At 48.8% G+C, this 24,573-nt stretch overlaps 3 protein-coding genes across 7 annotated transcripts in view; 2 read left to right on the top strand and 1 right to left on the bottom strand.

The window, feature by feature from the left end:
• The first annotated feature begins 333 nt into the window (after positions 1-333).
• On the top strand, positions 334-3,710 carry LOC136966058 (FUN14 domain-containing protein 1). Of its 3 annotated transcripts, XR_010879355.1 has the most exons (6): positions 334-370; positions 1,235-1,403; positions 1,585-1,660; positions 1,998-2,132; positions 2,565-3,221; positions 3,258-3,710. XR_010879355.1 is itself a non-coding variant. In XM_067260420.1 (5 exons), the coding sequence occupies exons 1-5, from the start codon at positions 352-354 to the stop codon at positions 2,640-2,642; spliced, it is 471 nt and encodes a 156-aa protein (XP_067116521.1). In that variant the 5' UTR covers positions 334-351; the 3' UTR covers positions 2,643-3,710. The 3 variants fall into 3 exon arrangements, 2 of the variants coding, with proteins under 2 accessions (XP_067116521.1, XP_067116520.1); XM_067260420.1 differs by having other exon boundaries at positions 1,998-2,126; positions 2,565-3,710; XM_067260419.1 differs by having other exon boundaries at positions 2,565-3,710.
• A 2,640-nt stretch (positions 3,711-6,350) lies between these two features.
• LOC136965782 (peripheral plasma membrane protein CASK) overlaps positions 6,351-24,573 on the top strand; it is a 36,536-nt gene continuing 18,313 nt past the window's right edge. For all 3 annotated transcript variants that reach the window (XM_067260005.1, XM_067260004.1, XM_067260006.1), the window contains exons 1-8: positions 6,351-6,932; positions 14,499-14,611; positions 18,567-18,672; positions 19,085-19,162; positions 19,563-19,635; positions 23,638-23,740; positions 23,947-24,125; positions 24,528-24,573. The exon at positions 24,528-24,573 is cut by the window's right edge and continues 77 nt beyond it. In XM_067260005.1, coding sequence (XP_067116106.1) covers positions 6,874-6,932; positions 14,499-14,611; positions 18,567-18,672; positions 19,085-19,162; positions 19,563-19,635; positions 23,638-23,740; positions 23,947-24,125; positions 24,528-24,573 — 757 coding nt within the window. In that variant the 5' untranslated portion in view covers positions 6,351-6,873. The remainder of the gene's footprint in view (positions 6,933-14,498; positions 14,612-18,566; positions 18,673-19,084; positions 19,163-19,562; positions 19,636-23,637; positions 23,741-23,946; positions 24,126-24,527) is intronic.
• Positions 20,198-23,151, bottom strand: LOC136965783 (probable G-protein coupled receptor 34). The gene is made up of 2 exons (XM_067260007.1): positions 22,328-23,151; positions 20,198-21,965 (listed from the first exon to the last, which is right to left on the bottom strand). Exon 2 carries the CDS (start codon positions 21,916-21,918, stop codon positions 20,605-20,607), a length of 1,314 nt encoding a protein of 437 aa, XP_067116108.1. The 5' UTR covers positions 21,919-21,965; positions 22,328-23,151; the 3' UTR covers positions 20,198-20,604.

Genomic DNA, 24,573 nt, shown 5'->3' with positions numbered 1-24,573 from the left:
CTTTGCATAGAATATGGAATGTAATGTCCACCGTCCGCCCCATCAAATCATTATGTGGATTATCATCCACAATCAAATATTACTTAATTCATCATTTTCTCTTTGAGACATATAGTGCCCTTCTGAATATTTTTTGTCAGTCATTGCTTATAGCCTACACTTATATATATTTATTAGAGTTCAACAATTAGGTATGAAAGTCAAACAATTCCATAGCATTTTATTATAGGAAACTAGAAAGAAACTTAACTAAAAACTAAAAAGATTAAAGCGCTGACGTGGCACTGCATCATGCTTGTAGGCGGGACTTGAATACTGTTGTCAACATCCCAATGTAAGATTTTCACCAAAATGGCTGATCACCGAGAAGGTGAGTGGAAGATGATTAAATAATAGCACTAATTATTATTAAAATGACAAAATACGATTTTTTTAAATGTCAGCTTTTTTATTGGTATTAGTAGCGAGGTATTTGAGCCAAGTTTGCCAATTCCGTGTACTTTAGCTTGCTGGCCCGGCCTTACAAGGCGGTCAGCTAGCTTGTTTTGTTAGCAACCAAGCTAGCTCACAACACATCTGCCTCGCACAGCATCATTGAATCACTTTATAATAGGGCTTTCGTTTAACCGAATGAAGTCGATAATACTTCCCGCACCATTTATCTTTCAGGGAGGATAACCAGCAGAAAACTAGTCCAGTTTACCATCTTGAATTTTTCATATAATGTTAAGGAGATGCAGTTTAGACCATTGTTCTATCTAGCAAGGAATTTTCCCCTTCGTCCAAGGTTGCTCTGCTATAACCACATACTTCTTCATGGGCTAGCCACCTCATATCAGCAAAATAAACAACATTAACTAATCAGGTTATTACAGTAGTAGCTCCTTAATTGCAATGTGTGGTTACACAGTCATTCTTGCAACAATAAAATGAATGTGCATGTAAGCAACAAGTCATGGACCTCTGGAAAGGGCACTGGTTTGGGAAGCCTACAGTTCTTTACATATATACATTTACATTTAGTCATTTAGCAGACTCTTATCCAGAGCGACTTACAGTAAGTACAGGGACATTCCCCCCGAGGCAAGCAGGTTGAACTGCCTTGCCCAAGGACACAACGTCATTTTACACGGCCTGGAACCGAACCGGCAACCTTATGATTTAATAAATTGAGCAGATATGATAACTAGGTTGCTAACCTAGTTATCCGCCTGTTCCTCGTGGTGTGTTGCAGATGGTCAGGATGACCCTGAGAGTGAGGAAGAGGCGTACGAGGTGGTGGACCTGACTGAGTATGCCAGGCAGCACCAGTGGTGGAGCAGAGTTTTCGGGAACAACTCTGGCCCTATTGCTGAGAAGTACTCTGTGGCAACGCAGATCATGATGGGAGGTGTGACCGGCTGGTGAGTCCTGGTACTCCTACTAACTAAACAGACCCATGGGTTGAATGAGTTATATAACTGTTATAAGGAACGTGACCATAATCATCAGCCCATTCTTAGCCTGGCAACATACTTGAGTTAATAACTTGTTGTTTTGGTTTTCATGTTAATGGTGATAAAAATCTGTTGGTGTTCCTGTCAGGTGTGCGGGCTACCTGTTCCAGAGAGTAGGGAAAATAGCTGCAACAGCTGCAGGTGGAGGATTTTTATTGTTACAGGTAAGAAATGTATCATGTACTTGTAAATGAAAGTCAGGTGGCTTAGCGGTTAGGGAATCGTGCTATTAATCAGAAGGTTTCTGGTTCGATTCCGGCCGTGCAAAATTACGTTGTGTCCTTGGGCAAGGCACTTCACCCTACTTGCCTGGGGGAGAATGTCCCTGTACTTACTGTAAGTCGCTCTGGATAAGAGTGTCTGCTAAATGACTACATCTAAATGAAAGGAGTCGAGGCTCAGTTTTCACAGGATATGAACATGTTTATAGGGAAGAGGAGGCCTGCTAGATGATAAACTGCACCTCCCACTCACCTCTGCGGTATGTGTGGTCCTCTGTAGATCGCCAATCACAGTGGGTACGTCCAGGTGGATTGGAAGAAGGTGGAGAAAGATGTCAACAAGGCCAAGAAGCATCTGAAGAAAAAAGCCACAAAAGCAGCCCCTGAAATAAACTCCTTCATTGAGGAGGTAAAGGTACCTGCAAAACAGTCTTGCTTTTTCATAACAAAAAATAAAGTGGTGGGTTTATTTGTGTTTATCAATTAGGGATTCCAGTTTTTCAATAAAAAAAAAATCTAATAATAATCTTAAACACTCCATGTTTTTCTCCATCTAAACTGTACATGTCGTTGGGAGCTCTGCTAACCTGGCAAGCTTATCTGCACCGAGGTTTACTATTGGCTGCAGCTTCAACGATATCTCTTCATTAGGTCATTTCCTTGAAAGGGGAGTGTCGCCATATGCTTGTATTTGTATGCTTTTTTCAAAAGAATTCATGTTTAGCGGGAAACAGATTTGGATGACCACAGCAACTGTGCCCTCTAGTGTATAACCGGACACATTACATGCTTAATATTTCTGTATGTTCTGTGCCTTCTCCTCCTTCTCACCCCTTCACTCCTGCAGGCCACTGAGTTTGTGAAGAGGAACATTGTCTTATCCAGTGGGTTTGTAGGTGGATTTCTCCTGGGCCTGGCCTCTTAAAGACACAACATTCCCCAGGTCCACCCCTTGATAACCAAGGAGTCCATCACCACACAAAGCTGTCCTTACTGTGAAGTGTCGCCATAGAGAATGTTGTTGTTACGCTGCATCCCTGTTCTCTTAGCTTTGGGTACCTCTCCCACCCTCCTGTAAATGTGTAAAGAAAAAAGACATATGTAATGGGAGAGGGGTTCACAAACATTATAGGGAAGATGATTGGGATGCAGGGATTCTAATGTGTTTACTGTGAATACTCCATTTCCCAGCATGCTCGTCGCATTTTTGGGTCTCCCTCCTTGATTGTATGTCTTTTATGGATACTGATCTGTTGATTTGGTCTGGATATGTACATGTTAAGCAGATCCTTAGACAAGTATGGAGGAGTCCCCAGGGAGAGACAGTGGTATACATATATCACTAGATCATAAACTCACAACCTCCTACACCAAAATGTATGTTATACATATACACTACAACATTTAAAATAGTATTTCTCTAGCCATTGAAACACTAAAAACCCTTTGTTGCTCTCCAAGAACTGGTATAGGGAGGTCAGTCTGTTCCTATATAACAGGTCTAGTATGCACTATATTATAGTACAGTACTCTACTATAGTACTGTACTATATTAAAACAGGCCTAGACCTTCTGCAACACACAATCACCAAAACCTGGTTCCAGACCTGTTGTTGATGACATAATGCCATGACCATGTTTGTTTTTCATAGATGTATCAGTGTAGCAGTAGGACATAGGCAAAGCTGCCAGGTCATGGCTACCCTATATTATACTGTAATGTTTACATTAGATATATTTTTTTGTAACAAGTGGTGTTGAGTTTTCCAGTTGCTTCTTGTCTCGCCTTTATTTAATGGTGCCATATTTAACATAGTTTCCTTAAGGTGGATTGTTTTGTTTCTTTAAAACCCTAACTTCTGCTTGTTACCTTTTTTAACTTGGGTTCGGTCAAAACCAAGCTTAATTGTAAGGTTTTTCTGTTGTAACATGTTTCACATTTTTTAATAAAATTGCCTGAATTTTGATTACATAACAGTGGTGGTGATAAGAGTAGTAATGAGGGCAGAAGGAGAAGGGTTTCATGCTCAATTGACTTCCCTAAAACTAGACCTGTAGTAGCTATCTGTGCTGTCGTACCAGTATCCTCATCTGCAGAATGTTGTGGAACAGGCATAGAGAAGTGTTTTCATTTACTGTAGGTCTGCTATCAGCACACCAGTTGGATAATCAAAATAATAGATGCCAAAAAAAAAAGGTGTTTGTGTTTTTGATCATCCATGCCCAGCTTTTTAACTACCTTTACGAAGTAGGAAGGCCGAGGGACAAGTGGGGTGCAGTGTCTGATGAAGGAACACGAGCGGTGATGGTCTTTCTCGACAGAGTCATGGTACATAGACGAGCCACTGCATCTGCCAGAAACATGCCAACTCCTCCCCTCCTTTCGGTGTTGCTATGGAAACTGCTCTCCATCTCTCCTCCTCTCCCTGAACCCTTATTCCCTCTATGGTTTAGCTTTCGATTTCCCGTCATTTCTTCTCTTTCACTTCTCAGTATTCATCCACTGCATGTGTGAGGAAGGATATCTGTACTGTATGTTCTTACGTGTCGAGAGCGACATTTTTAACATTGGGTGCATGGGCGGGCGGGGGTGGGATGGGGGGGGGGGGTAGTACCACCAAACTATTCCCTAACCGATGACCACATCATCAGCCAATCACATCATAAATGTCCCCCTCCCAGCTCCGACCAATAGGGTACTGAAGCTGGTGTACGAGCAGAAGGGATGCAGCTCCATGGAAACCGCAGGGAGGCATTTTCAGAACAGCGCCTTCAAGTGGCTCCACGTGTCTTTACAATTTCAGTTCCCCTTGGCTTGCAATCCTCACAAATCTTCGCCTGATATGAAACCTAATCATATGTAAAGGAATATGTTTGCTTAGTTTGTTGACTCATGGGATCTGATCCCTTTTAACGAAGGTCATAGCTGTAGTTGTAATAAGTAGCATCATGCAAATTCTATGCAAGGTCAAAGCATCATAGACTGCTTTCTCTGCCTTTTGGACTGAATAGAGAACAGAGTCTAGCAGGGACAAAAATATTATATACATATATATATATATAATAATAATATCATTTTAGACTCTTGAGAGACATAACCTCATAGCTGGTCAATTAGCCTAACCCCATAATCATTTAACACAGTCATTCTCATTTTGTCAGTTTGATTCGATCTGCCAATGGCACTTTTGTAGAATGAGACCAAATGTTAAAGCATTTTAGAATAACTAGCTTTAATTGTAAAGAAATAAAAAAATAACAAGCTATTATTCATCCTACAATAATTCATAGCAATTGGCTGCTTTTATGCCTCTCATGACTAGTGTCTCATTAAACAGTTGACTCATGGGGCATATTTTGGGCTTATTACAAAGAATATTCATTAGACTATTTGAAAATAGATTCAAATATCTTATCATCACTCCAATAATTAAAGGGGATTGAAGAGAAAGCTGTCTATGAAGTGGCCGGGAAACATTATATAGCCTACAATACAATAATAATCTCAACCTTTTTCTACCTTAGAGGCAGAGCAATTGTAACAGTATTATTGTCGTTATTTTATAACGTTTAAGATATAGTCATGCAGTCTAAACGTACTGGAGGTCTGAACTAGTTGAATAAATATGTTTTGCGACCTCTAGGGGGCAGCAACACACGGGCCAGAAGCTGCCAATGACAACTGAACCAAAGCCCTGTCAAATCACTGCCTTAACCACATATCGTGATGAACTGGTGTCACGTTGTTAGATCCTTTTATGTGTGTGGAACACGCAAACGCACATGTAAGTTTTAAGGCGATTTGGAGTTGATTGCTTGTCATGTCATTTTTTTGCAACCATCTAATGAGCCCCGTTCTGTACTTGCATTAGCAGCCTTAAAGAACATTTTCAGTGTCTTGAAAAAGACCATCAGACCAGTAGACATCGTATTGTCATCTTATTCAAATCATGTTGCTTGCTGAACTTGAGGGTTAAATTACGTTTATGTAATTACAGTTGGAGTACTTTTCAATAGCTTATGGTCAACATTAAATCAGATGAGACAGGGTCACAGTGAGGGTAATAATAATGTATTACTCTGTTAAAACACGTTTATGTTACGACAGGGAAAAGATTGTGGAAACGCTGACGTAAGTGGATGGGCTTTCGATGATCAACGCTTGCGCGGGGTGCACTAGATTCGATAGTGGATTGGTGGAATAGCGAATGTGGAGCAGATTAGGAAACTGTGCCTTGAGGGACTCGGGAGGGTGGCGCCCCAAACGGCATCTTGGCTCAAGAGGTATTGGCATTACCTTGGAATCTGAGCGCATCTACGGAGCCATTGCGGCTCCAAGAACACCAGTTTCATATCCCATAGAGGGAGGAGTCTGGCATTTCTGGAACCGGAGGAGCAGCAGCATCGGAGACAGTGTAAAAAAACTGAAGAGACGGTGTCGATAGCGGTTGTGGACTACGATATAATTACATTTCCAACTCCAATGACACGTGAATGGATGGACATTCGATGAGTTAAAAATGAAGGTGTTCGATTTACGTTCGGGAAGCTGAGCTCTGCAGCCGTGTTTCATGTGCAGGGATAAGCCATCTGTGTTCGCTACGTTGGCTGGGTGTGCTCTGTCAGTGCAATAACGGAGCTAGCTGGCTATTTCAAATGGTGGCTAGCTAGCTAGCTAGCTAATACAAACAGATAACGTTAGCCAACCATTTTAGATAGCAAGCGAGTTAGCTTGCGTGGGAGCAAGCTGCATATTCGCATAGACACGAAGAGGCATCTTGTAGGAATTGTCCACTATATTATTTCAGCTTCTGCAAACCGGCTTGCTTTTTGTGCAAACAAGTGAAAAATATCCGCGCCTTCGGGTCTGTCCGTCGGATTAGGCAACTGGGGAGAGGTAACTAGAAGGTGGGGCCGAGGACTGTCAAAACGCGCCAGGCTAAGGCTGGAAATCCTTTGGTTTTCCCAATTGGGAAAATCGTTTGAAACCATTGCAATTGCGAGAGTCTGCAGCGGGGTATCCTTGCAATACTCTGTCCTGCAAGGAAGCATAGCGCTTACGTTACACACCAAAGGCCATTGGCTTCGCTACGCTAGCTAAATAAAATCTTGTGGGGTGGATTTCACGGGGATTGCATCCCCGTTTGCTTTGGACCATGGCGGACGACGATGTGCTTTTCGAGGATGTCTACGAGCTATGTGAGGTGATTGGAAAGTAAGTATCTGCGGTTCTTAAAAAATGCATGGTGATGATAACATATCCAAGATGCGACCTTGTATGTGTTGTTTGACGCCTTAATGCGCGGATGTGTGGAAAGAATAGAAAGCTGCTTGTTTTTTTTTCTCAGTTTCTCTACGGATGCAACTGTATGTTATGTTACCCCAGTCCTAACAGAATGCCAACTGTTTGATAATATTCACACGAATAGAGTTCGTCACTATAGAGTATGGCCATGCGCTCACCTGTCTCAACAGATGACAATGTGAAGATTGTAAAATTAGATTTGGGAGTCAGATGGCTGAGTGGTGAGGGAGTCGGGCTAGTAATCTGAAGGTTGCCAGTTCGATTCCCAGCCGTGCAAAATGACGTTGTGTCCTTGTGCAAGGCACTTCACCCTACTTGCCTCGGGGGGAATGTCCCTGTACTTACTGTAAGTCGCTCTGGATAAGAGCGTCTGCTAAATGACTAAATGTAAGATTAATTATCATGCGTTGACTCACTCAGTGCCATAAACGCCGGAGGCCACCGATGCCATAACCATCCATTCATCTGTTTTTGAATTGCCTGGTAGTGATTGGTGACTGAATCATAATGCATTGTTCAGAGGAGATAAATAGAATATAGTTGTGGAATTTAAAGAGGTGTCAGTCAATGCAAAGTTCGCAATCAAAAGCAGAAAATTCCCACTGAAGCCAAATCTTAACTCTTCAAGATGTGCCTACACACGCTTATGATGATTATAAATAACTTATTGTGTGTAAACGAGAAAGGATTATGTTACACAATAGCTTTATAATCTCTATATTGTTTCCCTGACTACGCTGCATGCTTTGCTCACTAGCCTCACACCCTGCAATTCCACGAATCATTAGCTGTGTATCATTAGGCTCACAAATAGCCTGAACTGAAACCAGTCTGTAGAGGTGTACTGGAGGGTACCCTACCTAGAGACATGTGTCTCGTATTGGTCCAGGCTTTAACATTTCAGAACTGGAAACAGTATTTCCAGAATAGCACAGGACAAAGTGAAACCAACTGTCCACCCACATACACAGCAAAGAGACCAAGTTAGCCCATCAGAGGAAGTCAGTCTATTTGTCTTACTTGTGGTTTGTAAGAAAAACAAACCTTCCTCCGTCTTAGGTGAGTTGAACGCTGGCTGTTTGATAGGAAGTTGCCCGACCGTTTGACCAATTATTGTTATTGCAGACTTTCACACATGGCTTACTTCCAAAACCGTCATCCGTAATGTTCTGTTCCTCACTGGGATGTCAGCAGTAGGCCGGGCGATTCCCTCCTTCAGGTCCCTCCCTCCCCCTCTCAGCTCGGTGGAGATCCACTGGCCCATTAAGGTCTGGTGGACACACACATGCTCTCTGCATCCTCCCTCAGGGGCAGGTCATTGTGTTGAGTAGCCCTCTGCCCTGGTTTACTTCCTAATGACTGGCCCAGGATCTGCCCTGTGTACGTCACATGCTTGTGGAGTTCATTCAGTAACACAGATCCCTGAACTGAGGCTAGCGCTAGCGCAGGGAGTCAGGTGGCTGAGCGGTGAGGGAGTCGGGCTTGTAATCAGAAGGTCGCTGGTTCGATTCCTGGCCGTGTCAAATGACGTTGTGTCCTTGGGCAAGGCACTTCACCTTACTTGCTTCGGGGAGAATGTCCCCGTACTTACTGTAAGTCGCTCTGGAAAAGAGCGTCTGCTAAATGAGTAAATGTAATGTAAATGTAATGTAGCGCTGTGAGTGTCAGCGCGAGGCCTTGATGGAGCCATCTTGAGATGGTCATCAGGGAGTAGCAGTCAAGGTCTATTTGACTGTGCGCTCTCTTAACCGGCAGTGTGCGCGTTTAGTCACACAGTTCAAGCGCTGTCGAAGGGTATGCCGTGGTTACCAAATCTGTTTTCTGCAGGACCCTGAGTTGCTACGGAGACGGTGAACGTAAGGAGTTGGCACTATTACCTGAAGGTGATGAATATGCTAGAATTTTAATTAATATCTCTGAATATAGGTCAGTGAAGTTTCTTTTTTTTTTTTTTTATGTTCTTCCACGAGGCTGGCCTGTTTCATCGTCCCCGGTGCTATGAAACGCGGAAACTCAAATGTGCCGACTCGGAGGTAGTTCTCAGATGCCCCCCCCCCCCCCCCCCCCCCCCACATCTCAACTTTAAAAGTGCTTCGAAGCCCCTGTATGTTTCAGCTTCTGGGCCTCCCTCTTCCCCCCCGTAAGAAACTCTGGAGTTCAGGGGTGGTGAGCTTGGACCAGAGGGAGTCTGAAGGAGATCAATGGAGACAACGGGAGTTTAGATGATATGGCCCCGAGGCTGCAAGTGCAGCTAATTCCAGCAGACACTGCAGTACCACTCTGGGGCTCAGCTGAGCAAAGCAGAGATCTTTTTCCCATAAACCATTGTTATCGCCGGGACCGGGGAAAAACAACAAAGACAGAAAACTCATCGTCCTGTATATCTCTCTCCCCTCAGACATAGGCTCAGGCGCTGTTGTATTTCGTGTCCTGTTGTCAGTTCGTTAGTTCATGCGAAAGTAGTTTGGATGCGCCCGGGAATAGGCCCATCTCGTTTGTGCCCACAGGCGATGTCTTAACTGTAGAACTGAGGCTGGCTTTACGATGTGACACAAGGGCTCTCGTCAGACGAGCTCTGCTCTGTGTCGGAGGGCAGTGTTGTAATGCTGACGTGTTTTGTTTTCTAACACTTCCCAACGCCAACAGTGATGGGCTCGTAGTGTTGTGCCCCTGTAGCTACCTCTGAAGTAAGGGGGGGCGGCCGTCTCCGTAAGCCTTGAACAAACAGCAGGAGCGTAGCAGGCCCACGTCGTCTCAAGTTTGAGGAGGTTGGAGCCTGAGGGGAAAGTCTGGTTAGCAATTAAGGAAGTTTGCGTCCAATTGCTTCCTCATTTAAGCACTGAAGTACATCCTGGTACCTTCCGTTAAACAAATAAATCAGGAGATTAGCCTAACCTCCTAATCTAAATGTCCCAGCGACACTCTTGCTGTTCCATTCCATCCTACAGAGTCTGAGGTCATGTAGGCTGAGCTTCACTCTTCAGGGAACTTGTTACCGTGAGGCATTCAGGGGCGACGGATACTTAAACCTTTTGTTTGTGGACACACGTTGCAGATTGACCCTTGACCTCCTCTGTGAACATGTTCGTTAGAGCAGTTATCTTCCCCCTGTCTAAGCCCCCCTCCCCCCCCTTGCCCAGTCTGTTTTTGTCCCACAATATGCTGTGTCTCTGAACCAGCTTGCGGAGAACTCCGGGTGGGGGGGGGGATGGCAAGACAGTCAAGATAGAGGCCTAAGCTTAAGTGACTTAGGCCATTGAGAATCTTTTGTTCTGCGACATGTAAGCTACTAGCTGAAAAGGCTGCTTCACTCCATTGACCCGTAGTTCCGTCCGTGTTCCGGCATCCGCCACAGACCCAGTCAGATCGTAGCTCCAGGATGGAAGGCTGGGTGCATTTCAGGAATAAGGAAACGTGGCCGATAGGAAGTAGTTCGATCCTTCCCTCCTTCCGTTACGGATCTCCATCGGAGTCCAGATCGGGGGCCCGTTGAAATCCTCCGCCCCGCTCCACGGCCGTCCAGCCGAATGAACTCCAACGAGCGTCTTGGCGTGAAACCGAGAGGGACCCAGCCTCGCGCTAGTTCCTGATCGGGTTTGTCATCGCAGAACAAACTTCTCAGCCGTGGCTGTGTCGAGCAGTATTGACACACAGCCATTCCCTTTCACTGCTACACACACACACACAGAGTCAAAACAGATCCAGGTTGCGCAATCGCGATCCCCAGCCCGTTGTTGTGAGTGTGTTTTATGAAGACATGATCACGCTAGGCATTTAGGCTCCAGTCGAAAGGATATCGAGGCGGGGGTAATTTGAGCCCCCTCGGTCCATTAATGACTCTCCCGCATGGGACTTGTTATGCGCTAGAGTGCAACTGGAGTCACACGCGCTCTCCATTCCGGCTCTGGGGTGCTCATTAGAGCCAGAGAGGATTCTGGGATGTGGTTGGAGCCGCTGTTCTGGCCCAGTGAAGTGATCGCTCCTCTGGCTTTGCTGGGGCTCTGCTAATTAAACATCAGGCTTGGGCTGACGCAGGAATCTCATTGATCTCATCAAATGTATGGGTAGTGTAGTTATTCTCCCCAGACGCGTGTCGTAGATCGAGGCTCATAGATTGGACTCTCAGCCGAGGCCTGAGTCCACACACCGGTCAGCCTTCACTTGGCCTGTCCTCCAACGCAAAGAGTTTTCTAGGATACGAGTACATGTCGAGTGTTTATGTGTGCCGGTGTGTTGTCAGTTTGTGACATAATCCCATTACCAGTGACATAAGACTTTTTTTAGAACCTTCTGTAAAGGCCTGCTTTGCAGTCACTCACTCACTCTCACTCACTCTCTCTCTCTCTCTCTCTCTCTCTCTCTCTCTCTCTCTCTCTCTCTCTCTCTCTCTCTCTCTCTCTCTGTCTCTCTCTCTCTCTCTGTCTCTGTCTCTCTCTCTCTCTCTCTCTCTCTCTGTCTCTCTGTCTCTGTCTCTCTCTCTCTCTCTCTCTCTCTCTCTCTCTCTCTCTCTCCATCCACATATGGGGTCAATAAAGTGTGTGGTGAGCTCAACAGAGAGGAGGCTCCTGAGAGCGTCTGGGATTTATGCTCTCCAGCGGTGGTGAGAGTCGTTCTGGGCAGGGCCGCCTCCGAGGTGATTCTGACTCTGCTGTTTGCTTGGCTAAGGACCCCTGGGTGCCCTCCCCACTCAGGTTTCAACCAGAGCGGCTAGCCCTCCTCCCTTCCCTCCCGTCCTCATCCTTTTCTCCCCTCATCCTCTTTTTAGTTACTTTGTCTTTACCCTCATCTTTTTCTTTTATCTCGCGGAGATTCTACTTCCTCCCCTGCTTCCGGCCACAGGCTATTGGAGAGGGGAAGAAAACAAAACAAAAAACAACGGGTGTTGTTTGAGCAACGCTTTTGGATGTCCTAATTGGTGTCTTTATAACCGCAGCATGTTGCACCGGCTCCTTACTCCGTGTCAGCCGCCTTTTATATTTTCACGAGTCGCTTTAAGTCTTAAATTAAGCTTAGGCTTCACACCGCTGACACTGTCGGGATATGTCAGCGAGCTCTGGATGTTGGAAACAGTTGGAATACTAATTGGTCCATGGATACGCCAAGGGTTGATCTTTTCAAATAACCAGTAAATTAGCCTGAAACATGCAAATACGCATAGTCTGTAGGGCCAGAGTGTTTGTTTTTGCTTTCCACTTAATGCAGACTACCAGAACACTCGTGGCATTTTAGCTTCATCGCGCGTAATTAGGCTGTCTAAACAGAGCAAGCCGTTAAGGCGAAAGGGCCCGAGGGTAGCGAACGCCGCTACAACCCTGCTTTTTAAGGAGTTTGTGTTCGCTGTAAGGTTCATATTCGGAGATAACTCCAACCTCTCCTGTTTGTGTGACGGCGCGGAGGATATGAGAGGCTCTGCGTGTCGTGTCATCTCTCTAAACGTTGGTAGAAGTCAACAGCAACTTTAGCGTATTCCTGTCTTTTTATGCCTTTTGGAGAGACACATTTCAGGTTCTTCCCCAAATGTTCCGTCAGTCTACCCGTACTGGTTGTAACTCTCCCTTCGTTCGTCAGAGAGCTGTGGTAATATGAGAGGGTGGCGATGATGGGGTGCTAACGGCTAATGCTAACACAGCAGGAGAGAGGGTGATTTACTGTCTTGGGAGGTTTTTGAGGGGGGAAGGCGTATGAGCACAGCTGTGCCTCGGCTATATCATCAAAGCATGCCAGCCCCTCCCCCTCTCCTCTCAACACACACATCCCAATAGCTTTCCTCCTGGAGGCTTGGGCATGGTGAATTTTCATCTGAACTGAGGAGATGAATAGCAATTGAATTTCATAAATTGAAAATAGACAATCATCCTCCGAGAGGGCGTCTCAACAGGCCAGTTGAACGCCGGTCGGGTCTCAGGTATCGACGGGCGAGGACTGAAATGGAGCTGACCATCAGCCCCCACCTCCAAGTCAGTGTTAGAGAGATAATGGGAGGTTTATTGACCCAAATATTAGTCTGGTCCCCACAAGGCCACCCCCCCACAGGCCAGGCTAGTTCAGGCCACACCCCCACAGGCCAGGCTAGTTCAGGCCACACCCCCACAGGCCAGGCTAGTTCAGGCCACACCCCCACAGGCCAGGCTAGTTCAGGCCACACCCCCACAGGCCAGGCTAGTTCAGGCCACACCCCCACAGGCCAGGCTAGTTCAGTGCCTCCCCCCCCCCCCCCCCCCTTCTCTGAATTGCTCGTCGCCAGGAGGAAGGAGGTGAAATGTGGAGGCCAATCTGTCTCTTCCACCCCCTCCCTCTATGTTTTTCTTTCTTTCCAAGTCTCTCTCACACTGTCTCTGTTTTGATGAGAAAAACAGCTGCAGTCCAGCCTCATTTTAACCCCAACCTAGAGGGGGCTCTAAAGGTGAGGGGGGGCGGGCGGCTGTTTGTGTGGGTCTGACAGACTGGACCTCCCCAAAGAATTAATCAACCGTGGGTTAATCATTAAGGCAGAGGAATGACCTCCAGGCCAAATAACCCTCCACACACTCCACACACACACACATGCGTGTTAGTAGGGAGGCTCTAGGATGACTACATGCATGAGTGTGTGTATTTTTGTGCCCTTACTGCCACTGTTTTGCCTGTGCATGTGTGAGCTTTAGAGTGCACAACCCTGAGTCTCACTGTGTGACAAGCTGCTCACTGACCTAGTCTGCATCTTCACTGCCCAGAACTCTCCTCCTCTCCTCTCTCCTCCTCTCTCCTCCTCTCCTCTCTCCTCCTCTCCTCCTCTCCTCTCTCCTCCTCTCCTCTCTCCTCTCTCTTCTCTCCTCCTCTCCTCTCTCCTCCTCTCCCGCTTTCCTTCTCTTTCTCTCCTCCTCTCCTCTCTCCTCTCCCGCTTTCCTTCTCTTCCTCTCCACTCTCCTCCTCTCCTCTCTCCTCCTCACCTGCTTTCCTTCTCTTCCTCTCCTCTCTCCTCCTCTCCCGCCTTCCTTCTCTTCCTCTCCTCCTCTCCTCTCTCCTCTCCCGCTTTCCTTCTCTTCCTCTCCTCTCTCCTCCTCTCCTCTCTCCTCCTCTCCTCCCTCAAGGTCCACAATGTTCCTCCCCACCTCAGTTGTATGTAATAGCCCTTTTTTATTTTAGCCTTTACAGCTGGCCTGCTCACCACTGCTCTGTAATTCCTGTAGGCATGCTTGGGAGGTTAGGCTATATACACACACACACACACACCCTTTAAATAGTAGTCTATCCGGTCCAGGGTTGAGCCCGTGGTGGTTGCTGGTTTGTTGCCCATCTGGTGGCAGAGCAGCTAAACAGGCAGTCCTGACAGTGTGGGGGGTGTGTGCGCACAGGTCACACACACACCCTTGTTTGAACTGCTGTGATTTATGGCGGTGGCTGTTTGTGTGTTTTGAGTGTGCATTCTGTGAGTGTGTTCTCATTGTGTGTGTGTGTGTGTGTGTTAGTAGTAACACGGTGATGTTTCTCCTGCAGGGGTCCGTTCAGCGTGGTGCGGCGCTGTATAAACAGGGACACGGGCCAACAGTTTGCAGTGAAGATTGTGGATGTGGCCAGTTTCACCTCCAGCCCTGGCCTCAGTACTGAGGGTAAGACACACACACACACACACACACACACACTCAGAAAACCACCCTGCAGGCTGGAGGAGACATAACACCTGACACACACACACACACACACACACACAAACCGGTAACTACGTGACACCTGCTATGTGTGTGTGAGTAATAACTCACTGATGCATGGCGTGGCCTGCCATGTGGTTTTGTTCTGCGTCATGCTGTTACGTGTGTGTGTGTGTGTGTGTGTGTGTCACACTGCGATGGCTGTGTCCTGGGTTTTGGCGATGTTGTTGTGCCATCTGTGAGGGTCTGGTCAAAGAGAAAGAGAGACACAGAGAAAGAGAGACACAGAGAAAGAGAGACACAGAGAAAGAGAGACACAGAGAAAGAGAGACACAGAGAAAGAGAGACACAGAGAAAGAGAGACACAGAGAAAGAGAGACACAGAGAAAGAGAGAGAGAGAGAAAGAGAGAGAGAGAGAAAGAGAGAGAGAGAGAAAGAGAGAGAGAGACACAGAGAGAGAGAGAGACACAGAGAGAGGGACACAGAGAGAGAGAGAGGGACACAGAGAGAGAGAGAGGGACAGAGATAGAGAGAGACAGAGAGAGAGGGAGAGCTAGACGTCAAGAAAGGTTGATGAGGTTGGGGGAGGAGGGGGGGGGGTGATGAGTAGATAGTCTGAGAAAAAACAAGGAGAGGGGAACCTGTGGCTGATTGGTTAGCGCTCCGCCCTCGGGCAGCGTGATTGGCTGACGCCAGCATCTAGGGTCACCTCCCACTCTGGTTCCCACACTTGTTCATGGATTCTGAGAAGAGAAGGAACAAGTCTGCACAGGTCCCTGGGTGGAGAACTGGACCTCAACCAGTGTGTGTGTGTGCGAGAGTGTGTGTGTGTGTGTGCGCGAGAGCGTGTGTGGTTGAGATTGTGAGAGATTGCGTGTGTGAAGGGCCCATCTCATCACAACAGAGATAGTGAGAAACACAAAAAGAGGTCTGTCTTTGTGTGTGTCTGTGTGTGTCTGTGTGTGTGTGTGTGTGTGTGTGTGTGTGTGTGTGTGTGTGTGTGTGTGTGTGTGTGGGAGAGAGGGAGAGGAGCAGGGAACAGAAGATTGATAGTGTAATAAAGAGGTAGTGGGGAATCTGAACGAAGAGACTTTGAGAGAAGCTAATAAAGATGGAGGGAGGGAGGGAGGGATAAGAGAGGGCCAGAGGGGGAGGGAGGGAGGGAGAAGAGAGAGCCGAAGGGGGAGGGAGAGAGGGCCGGAGGGGGAGGGAGAGAGGGCAGGAGGGGGAAGGAGAGAGGGCCGGAGGGGGAGGGAGAGAGGGCAGGAGGGGGATGCACAATACGAGGAGTGGTGTTGCTGAGAGGTTTGTTTGTTTCTGCGTCTGACGGAACTTGTAAATGTCAGTTTCATTAAATTCCATCTGGTAGCAAGCAGAGGCCTTCAGTGTTGAGACAGGGCCAGGGGTACATCTCAATCCACTCCAAACAGCCTCTTATCCTTGTTCCTGGTTTCCTTTGCCTCCCCTGCACTGACCTAAAGCCACAGGAAAATAGGAGTGATGCATGTGATGTATGGTCTTGTTTTAGTTCTTGACGGGGTGAGGGGAGAGGTAAGGAAAGATCCGGAGACTGTGGAGATATATGACCCGCCTCTCTTGGGTTCGTACAAATCCTCCGTCGAGCCCTCGACGGAGGATGAGCTGTTGCGTGATGGAGTGTGTGCGTGTGTGTGCGCGAATGTGTGTGTGTCCTGTTGTGTGCGCTGACATTTCCGATAAGCGAGAGGCTGTGGGCTTCATTGGGCAGTGGTTAACTCCATGTGGAGAATACTGTCTGTCCAGATCAATATTTACAAAGCTCTCTCTCTCTCTCTCTCTCTCTCTCTCTCTCTCTCTCTCTCTCTCTGCGTCTCTCTCTCTCTCTCTCTCTCTCTCTCTCTCTCTCTCTCTCTCTCTCTCTCTCTCTCTTGCTCTCCCCTCACTTTCAGATTCTCTTTGAGATACCTAAAAGACAGTGATGGAATTCATGAATGAGGAAGTGGAGAGAGAGGGAGGGAGAAAGCTGGAGAGAGAGAAGGAAAAACAGAAGAGAGAGAGGTGGCTCACACACACCACAAAGAACGAGCACTGTGTAGTAGGACACTGTCTCTGGATGTTATGTAACAAGGTCCATCACACACACACACAGAGAGAGAGAGAGAGACACGGTCGTTGGCCTGCTGAGCATTAATGAGTTCTTTATAGAGTGGAGTGGTGAACAGGGTCTTTGTGTCTGTGTGGATCTCCTGGACATGCTGCCAGAGACAGGATCCTTCCAGTTCCCCCTGCTTAGCTGGTGGAACTGTGCCCTCCTCGTGTGTGTGTGTGTGTGTGTCTCTGCCCTCCTCGTGTGTGTGTGTGTGTGTCTCTCTGCCCTCCTCGTGTGTGTGTGTGTGTGTCTCTGCCCTCCTCGTGTGTGTGTGTGTCTCTGCCGTGTGTGTGTGTGTGTGTGTGTCTCTGCCCTCCTCGTGTGTGTGTGTGTCTCTGCCGTGTGTGTGTGTGTGAGTGTGTCTCTGCCGTGTGTGTGTGTGTGTCTCTGCCGTGTGTGTGTGTGTGTCGGCCTTCTGTGTCACAGTTGAACTCCTCCTCACTGTCATACTGCTCCCGCCTTTAATCATGGTTTGATGCTCTTGTGTGGAGGGTAAGGGGGAACAGAGAGAGAGGCAGAGGAAGGAGAGAAAGAGGAGGGAGGGAGGGAGAGAGAGAGGGAGAGAGAGAGGGAGAGAGAGAGGGAGAGAGAGAGGGAGAGAGAGAGGGAGAGAGAGATAGGGAGAGAGATAGAGAGAGAGGGAGAGGGAGGAAAGGGGTTTTCCTGTTGTCTTAGCTTCACTTCACAACGCCAGCTGGGATGGAGAAGCCCGGAAATGGAGGGAGGAGAGATGGATGGAGGAGAGAGGGAGGAGAGAGGGAGGGAGGGGGGGGGGGGCAGGCGGGCAGGGAGGGAGGGAGGGAGGGAGGGAGGGAGGAGGGTGGGCGGGGGTGTGCCTGTGTGACCGGGAGGAGGAGGATGTCTGGATAAGAGTGTGATGGAAGGAGAGAGGGATTTGAGGGATGGAGGGAGGACTAGATTAGCTGCTGCTGGAGACGGAGCATGTGCTCGTCTTAAAGCTGCACCTGTCTGAGAGAACAAGGCCCAACACAAACTGTTTTCTGAGCTCACCGTCTGCAAGAACGGATGTTACAGCCTGCTGCGATTTGCAGACAGACTCCACATCTACAACAGCGGCGTAGTCACGAGGGGGCTTGGTGGGGGCTAGGCCCCCTCATTCAAGATGGGACCCCCCAGAAATACAATTCCGGCTACGCCCCTGAACTACAATCTTTTCTTTTTAGAGATCATTCAGTTGTTTCAGTCTTGAAACGCAGTGCCTGTTTAGATTGAGGAGGAAGCCTTGTCAGCAGGTCCTGGATAGACCAGTGGTTGTTCTTACGATCTAGTCACCACAGAGGAGGATTACAACTGCAGTCCACACCTGGGCTTAACATGCTCTTATTCTTTGGTTTGGTTGGTGGCCTGTCAAGTCGACTCACTGACTGAGTTGCCCCCTCAGGTGGCAGGTTAAGGTAGTACAGGGAGAAGGATTAATTATTGCATCTCTTTCTCTCTTCCTCTCTCTCTCCCTCTCTCTTGCACACACACACACCCACAAACACAAATTAACTTTTCTATAGGTCTGGAGGGCTCTCATTTCTCTGATTACCCAGGGTGGAATTGTATCCCAGACAATCAGCTTATTTTCAAAACCGCTGGGTTAGTCTATAACCACATGTAGAATGATACATAGTTAATGATGGTGGTGGCGACCTGAATGTTCTATCTTTGTCCTGATTGTTTTATCCTCCTAGCTGTGCAAGATTGGTAATACATCCATCTTTATTTCTCCCTCCCCCTTCCTCTCCCCCCTCTCTCTCTCCCTCCCCCTCTCTTTCCCCCAGACCTGAAGAGGGAGGCCAGTATCTGCCACATGCTGAAACACCCTCACATCGTAGAGCTTCTGGAGACCTACAGTTCAGATGGCATGCTTTACATGGTGTTTGAGTTGTAAGTAGTGACGCTCACCTGGATCTGCTTGTGTGTGCCAGCACCCAGTCTGGTCCTGACGAGAACCTCCTTTAGTCCTGAGGAGAACCCTCTCTGGTCCTGAGGAGAACCCTCTCTGGTCCTGAGGAGAACTTCCTCTGGTCCTGAGGAGAACCCTCTCTGGTCCTGAGGAGAACCCTCTCTGGTCCTGAGGAGGTTCTCCTCTGGTCCTGAGGAGAACCCTCTCTGGTCCTGAGGAGAACTTCCTCTGGTCCTGAGGAGAACCTCCTCATGCCTGTGCTCTGAGCTGCACCTGCACACCAGGCCTTTCATCTGTACTAGAGAGTTTCCCTCGTGGCTTTGCCTTCCAGCAAGGTTCTCTGTTTTCAGGGGAACGTTTGTTTGTGTTGACTGGTTGCGTTCTCTGTTTCAGCATGGATGGAGCTGACCTGTGTTTTGAGATTGTGAAGAGGGCCGACGCTGGTTTCGTCTACAGCGAAGCGGTGGCCAGGTACGGACGCCCACCCTGTCTGCCTGGCCTGGGAGGATATTTATGACACTCGCTATAGATGATCTTGAGATTGTTTTGTTTAATTGATGTGTTTTTCACATGTGTATATATATCTTCTCTGCTGTACAACAAATTACCTCTCAGACGACTTAAAAGTTGAAGTCCTTGGGTGGAGCATTGGGGTAGTCATTCCGGCAATCAATGATGTATATGATGTTAGTCCGGGTTAGAAGTGATAAGCAGTGTATTCATTTATCAGATGCATTTCATAAAAAGCAAAAGTACATCATTGAAATATTTGAACCTGCGACCTCTTGATCTGTTGTCAAACACTCTAACCACCGAGCTCAACCCCTCCCTCGCCTAAAGCTGAATCCCTGTTTGCTCCCCGCCTCCACAGCCACTACATGCGACAGATCTTGGAAGCGCTGCGATATTGCCATGACAACAACGTGATCCACCGTGACGTGAAGGTGAGAGAGATGAGGTCACGACTTAACACAGATCACTCATCCAGAGACCATATGAGAGGAGTAGGGATGTGCCAATTAAGCCTGGACTGGATTAGTGTGTGTGTGTGCGTGTGTGCGTGCGTGCGTGCGTGTGTGTGCGTGTGCGTGTGCGTGTGTGCGTGCGTGCGTGCGTGCGTGCGTGCGCGCGTGTGCGTGTGTGTGCGTGTGTAAGCCACGATAGACCCAGAGGCTAGGCTCCTTGATCACCACAGGATTAGCCATCTAACAGACCACAGACACAAGCAGGCCAGATGGAAAGATCCAGAGCCCCCCCCCCATACACACACGCACACACACACTCCCCCAACACCACTCCAGTACTGTAACCTGATGGACACACAAGCACATTTGGAGTTCCCTCTAGGGATGAAGGGAGCTTTTTGCGTAATGTTGAACAGTCTGTGTGTGTGCGTGCGTGCGTGTGCGTGCCTGGTGACCTTATTGCAAGACAAACATAGTGACAGATTTCTGTGGTAGAAGTACAGATTTTCAACAGAAGAGGGAGCAATCTGTTTACTTTTGTTAATCAGTGTTTAATCACACTCTTCATCCAACACATCGCATGTCGCAGTACTCACAATGTGCTGTCTGTCGCTTCTCATAAGGCTGAGAGACTGAAAACCCAGTTACAAAGTACACAATCGCTTAACTTGCAGCCGTTTCAAACAGCCGTGAGACCCGGCAGTAATCTAAACACCTGTTAAAAACTCCCGGCGCTTACATTTACATTTAGTCATTTAGCAGACGCTCTTATCCAGAGCGACTTACAGTAATTACAGGGACATTCCCCCGAGGCAAGTAGGGTGAAGTGCCTTGCCCAAGGACACAACGTCAGTTGGCATGACCGGGAATCGAACTGGCAACCTTTGGATTACTAGCCCGACTCCCTCACCGCTCAGCCACCTGACTCCCGCTTGAAAGCTTTGTCAGTCAGCCAATGTGGTGGTTTGTGCCGGGGGACGAGGGCAAGACCCCTCCGATGCGGAGCGGGGAGTTCAGGAGACTGAGGCTGGTCCTGGGGGTGAGGGAGGGGTACAGCCCGCCCTGAGGGGACAGTGAGGCCCTCCTGAACTCCATGGTGGAACTGTTGGACGTCCCGTCATTCAGGAAGTGGATGCGCTTGGTGAAGCGGTCGCCGAGAGCCCGCACCGCGGCCTTCCTGACCGAGCTGGACAACAGGAAGTACATCACCGGGTCCAGACAGCTGTTGAAGGCGGAGAACAGCAGCATCACCTCGTTGGTCCGGTCCATTAGGCGTTTGTAGTCGCAGGTTGAGGACGGGCTGAGCTGGGACAGCACATAGACGGGGCGGAAGGCGTGGTACGGCCCGAAGCAGACGGTGAACAGGAACAGGACGAAGAAGGATTTCCTGGCCGTGCGGCCGTAGCGCTGGGCGTTGGGCATGTCGGGCTGTGCCCCGGACACGCGGAGCAGCCGCGCCGCGATCTTCCCGTAGGAGACCACCAGCAGGATGAACACCGCCCAGAACAACCCCACCAGCGCCATGTTGAAGTACGCCTTGTCTTTGGTTCGCTGCTTGTACTGGAAACACTTCTCCTTCTCCTCGTTCCCCTCCACCGTCATCACCATGGGAACCAACCCGGCCAGCGCCAGGAACCACAGCACCCCGCACAGCACCCAGCTCCACCCGCAGCTCCGCCCCCAGCACAGCCTCCGCCCCAGGGCCCCGCACAGCACCCAGCTCCACCCGCAGCTCCGCCCCCAGCACAGCCTCCGCCCCAGGGCCCCGCCCCGCTCCCTGCCCCGCCCCTTCAGCCGGACGTAGCGGTCCAAGCTGATGAACCCCAGCAGCGTGATGCTGATGTACATGTTCATGTAGAACAGGTTCCCCACCAGCTTGCAGGCCCAGGAGCCCAGCATCCAGCGGTTCCCCAAGGCGTGGTAAACCACCCGGAAGGGCAGGCAGGCCAGCAGAACCAGGTCGGCCACTGCCACGTTGATGAGGAACACGCGCACTGAGTTGTTCCTGCCGTGGAGGAAGAAGAAGACCCACAGAGCCAGCAGGTTGCCCACCAGGCCCAGCAGGAAGAAGAGGCTGTACAGGAAGGCCAGGGGGGGGCCTAGGGCAGAGTCATCCAGGTCACAGGAGTCCGTGGGAGGGAGAGGCCATGAGGTAGTGGAGAAGGATGAGAAAGAGGAGTTTGGGAGAGGGAGGGGAGAGGAGGAGGAGGAGGAGGAGGAAGAGGAGGAGGAGGAGGAGGAAGAGGAGGAGAAAGTGGCCATGCTGTTGAAACTGCTGTTGTGTTGTCAGGCCTAGAGACACCTCAGTTCTGAGGAAGAGAGAAGAATATTTTATTGTTTTGGCCAAATCATCCCTCAGTCAGAACATGTTGAAAAAAGCTAATACTATTTTTTAAACGACAAACACGGTTGCCTGCAGAAATGTTTTGCAGTGGAAACTACTGACAAACACAGCATCAGACAGATCACTTAGTTTGCTTCTGTCACACAAAATAAGATCTTTCTGATTCGTATAAATGTCCGACTTTCATAAACCCGCTTAAAATATACTGGGTGAAACTCTAGGATACTGGGTGTACACAGCTACACACACACACACACACATGGACACAGCTACACACATCCACCCCCACACACACAGACAGATGTTTGGATTAAGAGAGGCACTCACCATACAAATTCTTTCCATTTGTGGTTCTGTCCAGCTGTAGTATGTGTGAGAGAGTTTGGAGTCGACTGGGACTGCGTGTGTGTGTGCCTTCCCAGTATCCTTTACAGCAGTGAACAAAACCAAACTTGTTACATTCGGATGAAGAACTTCTCACTTCTCTTTCTCTCGTAAACCGATCTCCTCGTCTGATGGTCTCGTCCAATTGTCTATTTTTTTATTTTTTTATTCCCGGAGATCATTATTCTTTCTCTTGTCAAAAAACCTCAAAGGGTTACAAAATCCCAACCCATCTGTTTTATTATTTCTTCCTCGCTCTCCTTTCTCTCTCTCTCTCTCTCCTGCTATTTCTGTCTGCTTTCCTTCTTAGGGTCCTGTCTTTCCTCTCTGTTCAGATGTATCTGTCGCTCCTCTTGAGTTTCCTCCCTCTGTCTCTCTCTCTCTCTCCTCTCTCTCTCCTTCTCTCTGCCTGTGTCTCTCAGTCTCTCTCCTCTCTCTCCTTCTCTCTGCCTATGTCTCTCTCCTCTCTCTCCTTCTCTCTGCCTATGTCTCTCTCCTCTCTCTCTCCTTCTCTCTGCCTATGTCTCTCTCCTCTCTCTCTCCTTCTCTCTGCCTGTGTCTCTCAGTCTCTCTCCTCTCTCTCCTTCTCTCTGCCTATGTCTCTCTCCTCTCTCTCCTTCTCTCTGCCTATGTCTCTCTCCTCTCTCTCTCCTTCTCTCTGCCTATGTCTCTCTCCTCTCTCTCTCCTTCTCTCTGCCTGTGTCTCTCAGTATCTCTCCTCTCTTTCCTTCTCTCTGCCTATGTCTCTCTCCTTTCTCTCTCTCCTCTCTGCCTGTGTCTCTCTTTCACACAACGCCCTTTTTCCCCTCATTCTCTCGTTGGTTCTCATGACTCCCCACAACCACCACAGCTGAACATCCTCCCCCTCTTCTGAAGTAAAGTGCAGAACGTGCGAAAGGAAGGAAACCTTTGCGTCTTGGGCTGCCAGAACCTGACACTTCTGCTTTCTACTCAGACCTTGTTCCTTCCCCTTCTTACCTCTGGCTCTTTTTGGCCTGTTGATGTTTCTGTGCCTAGAAAGGGTTGACGATGAAAATGGTTTCCCTTAAACGTGACCACTGTGTTCCCCTTTCTTGCCCAATGGGGAATATATACTTTCACACTACCGACACAGCTCCTTTGTATTTTTACAGTCAGTATCTTTTAGTGAACTTTCCCTTTTAGTTTGACCGTGTGAGTGTACTGGTAAGTTGTGATACATCACCAAATAACTTGTCTTATCCCTCTGTGTGTGTGTGTGTGTGTGTCTCTAGCCACATTGTGTGTTGCTGGCCTCGAAGGAGAACTCTGCCCCTGTCAAGCTGGGAGGGTTTGGAGTGGCCATACAGCTGGGCGAATCTGGCCTGGTTGCTGGAGGTAGGCTGCACGTAGTAAACTGTGTGTGTGTGTGTGTGTGTGTGTGTGTGTCTCTGTGTAAGTGAAATGTTGTGTTGTGGCTTTACCCTGTGGAGTCCGCTCTCTCTCTCTCTATGCGTGATCATGTCTCCTCGTTTTACCACTCATCAATCAAACGCCCATAAACATATCCCTCCCTCCCTCCCTCCCTGCCTGCCTGCCTGCAGGTCGAGTGGGAACGCCCCACTTCATGGCTCCAGAGGTGGTGAAACGGGAGCCGTACGGGAAGCCTGTGGACGTGTGGGGTTGCGGGGTGATCCTGTTCATCCTGCTGTCTGGCTGCCTGCCCTTCTACGGCACCAAGGAGCGGCTGTTCGAGGCCATCATCAAAGGGAAATACAAGGTAGTAGTTGATTTTCCAAAACTCAGAATGGAGCAGGCACGCACAGTGGAGGAGCTGTGCACAAGCCCCTGAGAATGTGTGACGTCATGGTCTGTTGAGTCACTGCAGTATGAGGAGGAGGGGTTCATGACTGACTGCAGAGGTTAAGTGTCCATAGGACCAGTCAGCCAGCCAGCCAGCCAGCCAAAGGGTTAGTTTGACCCTGGTTGACAAGCTGCAACACCCATCTGAGAGCGTCTATGCACGTCTGCTCTTCGCCCTGTGTGCGTGTGTGTGTGTGTGTGTGTGTGTGTGTGTGTGTGTGTGCGTGTGTGTGCGCGTGTGTGTGCGCGTGTGTGTGCGTGTGCGTGTGTGTGTGCGCGTGTGTGCGCGCGTGTGTGCGCGTGTGTGTGCGCGTGTGTGTAGATGAACCCTCGCCAGTGGAGTCACATCTCAGAGAGTGCTAAGGACC

Source organism: Osmerus mordax, chromosome 22 (assembly GCF_038355195.1).
Source record: "Osmerus mordax isolate fOsmMor3 chromosome 22, fOsmMor3.pri, whole genome shotgun sequence".
Taxonomy (NCBI): Eukaryota; Metazoa; Chordata; class Actinopteri; order Osmeriformes; family Osmeridae; genus Osmerus; species Osmerus mordax.
This window is presented reverse-complemented; position numbering and strand designations above follow the sequence as displayed.

What these genes read in the sequence shown, in the direction of transcription:
- LOC136966058 (XM_067260419.1), top strand. An exon ending in ATGGGAGGTGTGACCGGCTG is followed by an intron (nt 1,404 to 1,584) that starts GTGAGTCCTGGT and finishes TGTTCCTGTCAG; the next exon opens with GTGTGCGGGCTACCTGTTCC. An exon ending in CCTTCATTGAGGAGGTAAAG is followed by an intron (nt 2,133 to 2,564) that starts GTACCTGCAAAA and finishes TCACTCCTGCAG; the next exon opens with GCCACTGAGTTTGTGAAGAG.
- LOC136965783 (XM_067260007.1), bottom strand. Translation starts at nt 21,918, where the DNA reads ATGGCCACTTTCTCCTCCTCTTCCTCCTCCTCCTCCTCCTCTTCCTCC.